Source organism: Sinocyclocheilus anshuiensis, unplaced genomic scaffold (genome assembly GCF_001515605.1).
Source record: "Sinocyclocheilus anshuiensis isolate Anshui unplaced genomic scaffold, SAMN03320099.WGS_v1.1 scaffold524, whole genome shotgun sequence".
Lineage (NCBI taxonomy): Eukaryota > Metazoa > Chordata > Actinopteri > Cypriniformes > Cyprinidae > Sinocyclocheilus > Sinocyclocheilus anshuiensis.
The window spans coordinates 593,364-603,185 of NW_015555703.1; the positions used below are offsets into that span (position 1 = coordinate 593,364).

At 37.1% G+C, this 9,822-nt stretch overlaps 1 protein-coding gene and 1 long non-coding RNA gene across 3 annotated transcripts in view; both read left to right on the forward strand.

Annotated features, from left to right (window-relative positions):
- The first annotated feature begins 236 nt into the window (after nt 1–236).
- Nucleotides 237–1,412, forward strand: LOC107671678 (uncharacterized). 2 transcript variants are annotated; one of them, XR_001632232.1, is made up of 4 exons: nt 237–317; nt 709–779; nt 1,050–1,124; nt 1,345–1,412. It is a non-coding gene; the product is annotated as an uncharacterized LOC107671678 (long non-coding RNA). The 2 variants fall into 2 exon arrangements; XR_001632233.1 differs by having other exon boundaries at nt 1,064–1,124.
- Nucleotides 1,413–3,566: 2,154 nt separating this feature from the next.
- LOC107671749 (segment polarity protein dishevelled homolog DVL-3-like) overlaps nt 3,567–9,822 on the forward strand; it is a 14,596-nt gene continuing 8,340 nt past the window's right edge. Inside the window, exons 1-5 of the mRNA XM_016464695.1 lie at nt 3,567–4,177; nt 7,290–7,359; nt 8,884–9,002; nt 9,114–9,229; nt 9,359–9,500. Of these exons, the coding sequence (XP_016320181.1) occupies nt 4,017–4,177; nt 7,290–7,359; nt 8,884–9,002; nt 9,114–9,229; nt 9,359–9,500 (608 nt within the window). The 5' untranslated portion in view covers nt 3,567–4,016. The remainder of the gene's footprint in view (nt 4,178–7,289; nt 7,360–8,883; nt 9,003–9,113; nt 9,230–9,358; nt 9,501–9,822) is intronic.

The following is a 9,822-nucleotide window of genomic DNA, read 5'->3' on the forward strand; positions in this document are numbered from 1 at the left end:
ACGTTTAGTGGTACGATTATGAAAAGGGAGGATTCTGAACGTCCCTCGCTATTGGATTTTAATGATTATTTTTTGCCTTTGTGGTTCCATCACTTTAATGATTGCAAGTACAGTTAATTATTTGTCGTGCGTGCGTGCGCGTGTGTGGGTGTGTGTGTGTGTGTGTGTGTGTGTGTGTGCGTGCGTGCGTGCGTGTGTGCGTGTGCGTGTGCGTGTGCGTGTGTGTGTGTGTTAAGCGCAGCAGGAAGTGGCTGGTGTGCTAAGTCACATGTCGACACCATGAGGACAAGGATCAACCGTGTGCTTTTGAACTCCAGGTGAGAATTTACATTTTATATGACTTTGCATATGTTAGATTGCTGCACGTGAGTAGTTCCAAAAATGACAGCAGCTGATTTTAAATATATTTATTGCAAAAAAAGTGAAGCTAGTTCCATTAAAATGCAATTTATACTGAATCCATGCAGACACCCAGTTCTCGAGCTTGCCTTTGTGTTGCCCATTCATTTTCCTTTAGATGAATGAGGTGTCAACTAAGGCACACAATAAATCTTGAAATAGCCACATTTACGAGAGAACACCCTAATTGTTTCTCTTGCTTGCGCTATGACAAGAACAGCATTCACAATAAGCTATATTCATGACCTGATCATTTATGTGCATGCTTATTTATGTGCATGCTTAAACAATCATATTCTATCATTTCAGGTGAGCAGCCCTGCGGTAAAAATTCAGTAAAGGGCTGCAACAGCAACATGGACGGGGTTACATGACACCTGGTATGCAGCTTTGAACATTGTCCATTCTGTTGAAGCCAATCATGCCTTAAAGTGTTGCCTGTGCATTGCTGTTCAGATGAATGTGGTGTCAACTAGGGCAGACATTAATACATGAGGTGGCTGCTGAAAGGTGCTTACATCTGTGCCTTTTAAAAGTTTCATGTTATGGACATCAACTTTTTAAACAATCGATGATGCATTATATACTATGATAATGTAATCCATAAAAATGCAAAGCTTAGTGCTAATTCATCCTGTTTATTATAAAAGGTCTATATTCACAGAAGAGTGATCCTTTCCAGTGGCGGTAAATTACCCAGCATTCAAGGACTAGTGGTGTGCGAGGTGAGTTTTACTAACACTGACTCTGTGACAAACTTGATTTGTTTTGACTTGATTCGTATTTTGCTGCTCTGTAATGATTTGTATGGTACATAAATTTGAGTTCAATAAGGGCTGGCCGCTGTTTTTATAACGGTGCACATAGCCAGATTTTCCGCATTCGTATGTTCATGCTGTGTCCAAGTGTTTCTGCGGCTTAATATTTCTTCTTGTTCTCTTCCAGATGCTGTTTTCTGCGTATGTGAATCTGCATGACATACTTTTATAAATAAAACCTTCTGTTTAACAGTCTGCCTTTTTGTATGTAGATGTTTTATGATCTCTTGAAAATCAGTTTTGTGGTACACCGCATAAAAAAACAAATAATCCAAACTTAGTAGAAAATCATGATCATATTTGTGGTGTCATTTGGTGCCAGAATGATTTACTTTTGAAATACAAATAATTGAGTTGTTCACAAAATAGACTGTAGAGAATCTTGTTTTCTCACATATCCATAAGATTTAATATTCATTATATTTAAATGTAGTGTGACTGTTTTCAACATTGTTTTATTTTTAAAAATACACAGCATTTAATACAACTTTAAGTTTTTACATAATCTTTTATTGGACTGAACAAACATTATTAGTACACATTTCAACCATCAATATTTCGGAGAAATATGAAATGTCGCCCCTTTGTAATCGCTATTAGTTGAGCCACTGACACGCTTTACTCGCCACTACTATTTTGATTAAAATAATTAATGGATAATCTTAAGCCAATAAAATTAAATCTTCTATGCATTGGCAATTCACCAGCATGCATGATATGTAGTTTAGACATGCAAATTTGCATTTACTTCAGTTTAGCTACACTGAACTGTACTTGACATTCAAAAAAATATATATTTTTTTAGCATTACAAATGATTTTTCTCAGATTGCTTTGACCTTTTTAATATATGGTCACCCCATATATAGATTATGGGGTGGCACATAGTACTACACTGTCTCTTACTCATTGCATGCTACATACACAAGAAAACTTACTTGAAATGTCATACATAAGATAGCATTACAGTGTACTAAGGTCTGACAGTTTTCTGTACACCTGAAAAACATGAAGGGAAATACACTAAGGCATAGTTGGTATACGCTTTATGAATTATCAAAAAATATATGACATTTAAAGGACATTCTGGGAGTTGATATGAACATTTGATGTGACTAATGACTATGAGCACCTCATCGTCTAAACCTAGAGCACTTCCCTGGTGTTACCATCATGTGACTCAACAGTGCTAAATGATTCAGAAGACAAATCTGCCTGCAAACCACAGCAATTATAAACCAGGTCAAGTGATTGTATTGTCCCTAATTTTATCTAACCTACTTTAATGTGAACTATATACAGGTTTCATCAAGACATAAAAATGTTTTCATTAGATGTGCAGATGTGTACCAATAAAACATTTGTGTTTTATTGCAAAAAAGAGAGAATACACAATGCTAGCTTTTATCTCCACATAATGTTTTCATTAAACAAATTATTAAACATTACATTCGTTACTTTTCATATTTCACTAACAGTGCTGGGTAGTAACTGATTAGCTACATGTAATCTGGATTACGTAATCAGATTCCAAAAATGTAGTACTTGTAATTATATTATATTATATTTGAAAATGCTCATAATCGGTTACTTTTAAACCTTGAAGTAATATAATGTTTAATGCTTTTCATGATGTTGATGACAAAGCATGGATTATATTTGATTGCTCTTTTATAACAATAATCCCATTCAAATTTATAAACAAGTTAGGTCATGAGTAATCGAAAAGATCTAATCTAAAATGAGTAATCTAAATTACACTACTCACTACAGTTTTCATCTTAATTTGCTATCAGTAACAGACTACAATTTGTAAGTAATCCACCCAGCACTGTTCACTAAACATTTTGATTATGTGGAACAATAATGCCTTTTTTCTTAGTCCAATAAAGGATTTAATAAATGTTTAATCTATTAAAAAAGTTTCACTACATTGAAATATTCAAAGAAATGAATTCTCTCTCTGCTTTTTTGTTTATATTTTATAATTAAACTGAATGATAAGACTTTAGAATGGGGTGACGCATAAATTATTACTATTATTTGTATTAAACGCTTATTGTGTTCCCATCTTTATTTGGAATTTAAATTATTCATATATACTTAAATACAAATTCATATATACAATGACACTTCTCCTAACATGACACAGTTTACTCCGGCATGTTGTTTCACTGAACCACTTTTTTTTTCTTTTCAGAAGTGCTCTTTTTTTATAGCTGTATCTGTATAGGATTCTAGTTGATATTAGACATCTATAAATATATTTAGATGCATTTCTCCTTGCCTGGAGGACAACAAGGTAAGCGGCCCAGTTTACCCCATTCTCCAAATGGCATCCGTTCGGTAGAATGACCCCAAGTAACTTTCACACCTACCACCCCTCACCGCTAGGGGGAGCGCGTGTCCCCGGGCATTCGGCGTCAATGAAAGCAATACAAACCCTTCTGTAAGCAGAGCACAGGGAAGCTCTCCGAGGAGCCACGGCATTCCTGACCAAAATAATCTTCTTTATCACACATTTCACGCACTATTCTCCGTTCTCAACGGGCGGGATACAGTGAAATAAGAGTATGGATCATTAATCGCCTTCCAAACCCATCAGCTCATGGAATATTCGCGCTGATATTGAAGATTCCTGGGATCTCCGGAGGAAGGCAAGGAAGCAAAGAAAGAAAGAAAGAACGAGATTAATCAAAAAGTCAACTGGCGGGTGGAAGCGAGCAAAAGCCCACTCTGGAGGGGCATCAGGGGCCCCTGCGCTGGATGACCGCCGTTCACTTCTCCCCAGCGGTCTGCAATGGGGGAGACTAAAGTTATCTATCATCTCGACGACCAGGAAACTCCATACCTGGTCAAACTGCCCATCCCTGCCGAAAGGGTCACCCTTTTGGACCTGAAAAATGCCCTCAAGAAACCAAACTACAAGTTTTTCTTTAAATCTATGGACGATGACTTTGGGTGAGCCTGCCGTACGTTAGTTTTCTTCGCGCTTCTGCATGTATTTCTCAGGTTTGACGCACAATTCCAGCTCTTCGCACGTTTTTACCCTTGTTTGGATCGTGGATCGACTGCCCTGATTTTTCAGAGGCTGATATAATGTCTTGTATTAGTTGTGTTGGACACAACTGTGTGTGAAAGGAGAAAATGCACGGTGTGTGTGTGCGGAGTTCAGCAGGGGTGAATGTTAGGTCCTTTTCAATTGACGACGGCATCCATTTTAAGTCTGGATTACTCTTCAAATATGGCTTTTGGCCTGTCGGTACGAGCTTTGGGTGCAGTTAGTTAGTTAGTGAATGGTTGGTGACCACAGTCAGAGTTTCACAGAAGGGACTAGTTTAGTATCCTTCCATTACCATGGCTACACAAAAAGCACTCTTGGTTTTGGGGTTTCTTTACGCTTATTGTGTTCAGATCCGGTTCCTAAAGTTTTTTTTTTTTTTTTCACAAAGCACCTCCGCGTCAGTACATTATGAGCGAGTATAATTCCACTTTGAGGAATTTTCCACCTCCATTCAAGAGCACATCAGAGAAGTACAGTAGAATCTGTTTGAATGTGCAGTGCGCATGCGCAGTGCAGAGGCCATATGTCCCCAAAACCGACAGTCCCCCCAAATGATGAAAACATTCAAGGTGTGTTTAGATGGAATTTATGATGTGGTCTTGGTCATTAGCCATAGACTTACTTTTTTTAAGCGTTTCCATCGTTTAAATGCCTTTTGGAGTTTCTGTGAACTCTCTGACCTCTTATGTAGGCCTTCAAAAGCAGACTTTGTACACATAATTGGATAAGTAGACCAGGGTTGCCAGGTCATGGAAAACCTGGAAATATCGGGGGATTTTAATGTGAGGTACAGCATGGAAATTAGTTAGGGAATATAATTTTTCAAGCCTTGCTTAAATATGTAATTGGTTGGATATTACTCATTGTGAGTGCTTGTAAAGAGTAAAACCTGCTTGCAAGGCAGTGTTTGAAATGATATGAGATTTCCAATATTACAGTATGATCATTACCTAGATTAATTAAAATCTGGTCAGCAATATCTCTAGAATGAGTTCTAAATAAAAAAAATGTTCAATCATCATGACTAGTTAGAAAGAGCGTGAAGATTAATTGTTCAAAAAGTGTGGGATTTCAGATCGTCTTGACACTTTTGGACATTTTCTTTATATGTCAGGATTATAACAATATATTTTGCTGGACAGATCACTTGAAAACGTGAAACTTTGTTTCGTATTTGTGTTGGGGTTTAAAAGTGTGTTATATAAAGTGTTACCTGTATCTTTAAACTAACCCCTAGCTTGTGAACAAGTCACATTTGGAGCACTGGCTAGTGTTCTTGTCTTGTCTGTCTGTTGCATTAGGCCAAAGAATGTTGACTTGGAACAACTGCATGCAGTGACTGTGGAATGCCCTGATCGCTTCAGCGCTGGCAGCTTTACAACCTGAAATATGTCATAGTTTGATAGTCCCGTTCCCCTCCCTTTAACTCCCCTTCAAAAAAGTTCATTAAAAGCTTAAAGATGTTCGTCGTTGAAGGACAGGCTCAGATCTCTGCCAAATGGAAACGAATAGCTCAATTGAATCTGTCTCTATTGAGGATTTACATGTCTGTCAATGCAACAAAGAGTCTTTTTACACATTTTTAATTGACATTATTGGATTAGAGTGTTTGTGAATGAATGAAAGGTTTTTTTTTTTTTGTATGCATATCAAAATGGGTAGTTTATGTTAAAAACGGGCAGTATAGAATAAAGAAATAATCTGGGTTTAAAATATTAAGCATCTGTAGCATGGTTTTGAATACCACAGAAAATAATTTTGACTCGTCCCTCAGTTTGTAAAGGATATTTCACACACTAGCTTTCAAAACTTTGGGTTCAGTAAGATTTATTTTTATGATTTTAAAAGAAGTTTCTCTTCTGCTCACCAAGGCTGCATTTATTTGATTTAAAATATGGTAAAAACAGTAATATTGTGAAATATTATTACAGTCCAAAATAGCGGTTTTCTAATTTAACATATTAAAATCTAATTTATTACTGTGATGCTGAATTTTCAGCATCATTACTCCAGTCTTCAGTGTCACATGATTCTTCAGAAATCATTCTTATATACTGATTTGCTGCTCAAGAAACATTTCTTCTTATCAGTGTTTTTTTTGGAAACATTATTTTTTTTCTGGATACTTGTATGAGTCGAATGTTCATAAGAACAGCGTTTATTTGAACGAATCTTTTATCAGTGTAAAAATCCTTTCTGTTACTTTCAATTTAATGCATTCTTGCTGAATAAATCAATGTAATTAATATAATTTATTTATATATACATATAAAAAAAACTCACTGACACAAAAGTTTTGAACGATAGTGTATGTGATAATTCAAAGCAAGCATGGAATATTTATGCTTTTGAAAATGTATTTGTCACACCACAGGAATATTAAAATTTCAAGCATTAGGGCTGATATCCTGTATAGGAATCACAATAAAATAGTAAAAAAAAACTAAAACAATACAATTAAAAAGTCATAAAGATTTGGAAACCTGAATTATTGTTTGCCTCGCAGGCATTTCTGTACACACATTTTTGTTGTATGTTTTACAAACTGATAGCGGAATCTAAATGATCTGTTTCGCAGTGTCATGTTACAGTCTTGTTGGTTGTAAATAATGTGAGCTTGTACTTGTTTTACATATAAGCATTTGAACAAACAGGTCTTTTCATACAGACTTGAGAAATCAACATACTAGTGGTACATTTTGTACAGCTGAAATGTCTTTGAATTCATGAGTTTGGGATCTTATCTGCTGGAGTGTCCCTGCGTTCAGTCCTTTGTGTGTTCTGTGAGCACGTGTGTGTGCATGCTTATCTGATTTATGCGTTTCTGATCCAGCCCGTCCTTTCTTTCATCTAATGGCATTGTCTCATCTACCTATTCTAATTTATTCCCAGACACTCCGGGGATCTCTAAAGCTGCTCTTTCTTTTTTACAGTTCACACAGGCTGCGGTTGGAAAATAAGACTGTCTGTTCTGATTTGTTTTTCTCTCTGTTTCTTGTGTTTCTGCAGGGTGGTCAAGGAGGAAATCACAGACGACAATGCAAAGCTTCCCTGTTACAACGGCCGTGTGATTTGCTGGGTGAGAACAGAAACACACACACACACAAACGCATCCCTGCATCTTAATTCCCCGGTGCTCCTTGCATAATAGATCAGCCTTTTAATTCGGCCCGTTCCCGGTTCTCTTGAGTGCTGGCACTGCTGTATTTGTATTTTTCAAAGAGTCTGCCAGTCATTCCTACTTAAGGTTCACTTCGGTCTGATGCAGCTAATCAAAGACTTTGGTATGCTGCATAAGCTTTGTTTTATGAGCGGCTCAGTTATATTTAAATGGCATGCAACTGCAAAGAACATATTTTTTATTCTGAATGACAACATATGCATATACATAATAGACATATTGCTTGTCCCATCATAGTAAAAGTTCTCTTGGGATCTGGAACCATTTTATAGACCATAGTAGTGGTCGACCAATATTGGTTTTTTGACTGCCGATGCCGATATCTTGGAAAGCAGGATGGCCGATATAAAGCCGATATAATTGTATTTATTTTAATTAATATTTAAGAAATTTGAAACCATTTGAAAATGGATTAAAAAAACATTTAAAATAAACATACTTATACTTTAGATGACAGAGTATTTTCCACAAATAAATAAATATTTAATAAAAATATAATTAAAAAGGAAGTAAACTGTAACCAACAGAGCACTCAGTATTCTGGGAAGTTTGTGTGCATTGGGAATCATATTTTTTCAAATAAAGCCAAGGTAACACTCATTTTACATACAGCACACAGTGAAAATGACATGAATATGACAGTGGGCAAATGCATAAAGCGCAGCATAATTTGAAATCACAAATTTAATGTTTAAAGCATTCAATTCACACGGACCGAAAGTCACACAGTGAACACGCAATAATGCAGGTCACATGCACACTTCACTGGATTTGACTAAGTTTGCAAGGTTTGTGGAATTACATTTTCATTAGCCATTCAAAGATTTGTTTAAATGATATAAATGCGTATTTGCTGAATGATGACGGCAAACGAGAAAGTATTATAATGTTTGCCTTTCTATTACTAATAATATAAAAGCAATCGTTATAATACTTTTTGTATACATTTTAATTCCTTTGTTTAACAGTTCTATCAGATTATTAGACAGACTTCTATCCGTATTAGATAGAACTGTTAACGACGACGGCGAACAAGAGGGAGAATGTGAGCACTGTGCCTACTGCCGCTCTCAGTGGCGTAAAAATAAAAGTCACGCATCGTTAAACAGAAAAATTTATCGGCCAATGCCGATATTTGAAAAATGCCAAATATCGGCCGATATATCGGTCGACCACTACATGTATGTATAAAGATTAGGGTATTGTAATATGTTTGTATAGTGAGGGGATATATAGCCTAGTGAGTTTATATGGTGAGAGATCAGTGACAGGAGTTTGTAGTACAGGTATATTAGACTGGGGTGTGAGGCATTTTGCTTAAAAAAGGGTGTATTTCTCAATGTGAAGCTATTCTATTCAAATGTATAACCACTTCAGGTTACTGTGAAGTGCATGTCATTGTTTCTCTGTGTGTGTTGATAGCTGGTGTCATCAGACGGCTCCCACTCAGATGGATGTTCAGTGGCAGAGAGTCAGTCCGAGCGGCCGCCGTCTCACGAGAGAAGCCAAGGCATTGGCGATTCCAGACCCCCGTCCTTCCAGTACGCTTTTTTTGCTGTGTTATACAAATGATCAGATCGAATCACAAGTTGGCAGCAAAACTCAAAATAAGGAGCATGTTCTCACAGTCTTTAACCTTCTCTCCCACACAGTCCCAAGGCTGCAGGCAGCCGGCACGGTGTGGATGATGAGACGGAGACTGATTCGGTCGTGTCACACAGGAGGGAGAGAGACAGATCGCGCAGGAAACACTCACATGAGCACTCTGGTACGTGTCAACATCCTCATTTCTGTGCATGTATTTTGATGCCATGGTTTGTAATCAGTAATAATTAATATTTAAGAATGGGAACAACTAAGCACAAATCGACATTAATGTCAATGGTAATTCATCTAGGAGGAAGGCTGAATGGCTACTCACGGGGCGGCAAAGGCATGGATCTGGGAGGGTATGACATCTGTGACAGCCGTTCTTCCCTCATGAGCAGTGAACTGGAATCAAGCAGCTGTTTTGACTCGGATGACGGCTCCACCAGCCGGTGAGTCTCACAGCATTTGTTCGTTCCCAAACCACTGTGCTCGATATGATTACAATCACGGCGAGCCCCAATGGTTTAGCAAGGTTTTTCAGAGCTCTGACTTGAGCAATTTGATAAGCAGATGTGGGTAATCGTAGTTTATGGAGGTTTTGAAAATCGTTTAAAGAAAATGTAGATTAATGTTATCGAAAGGGTTGGGAATCTTATTTTGATAGGGTTAGTCGTTTTATGGTAAGAAATGTGCTTTTTAAAGGGTTAGTTCACCCAAAAAGGAAAAGTCGTTCCACACCCCTAAGACCTTCGTTCATCTTCAGAACACAAA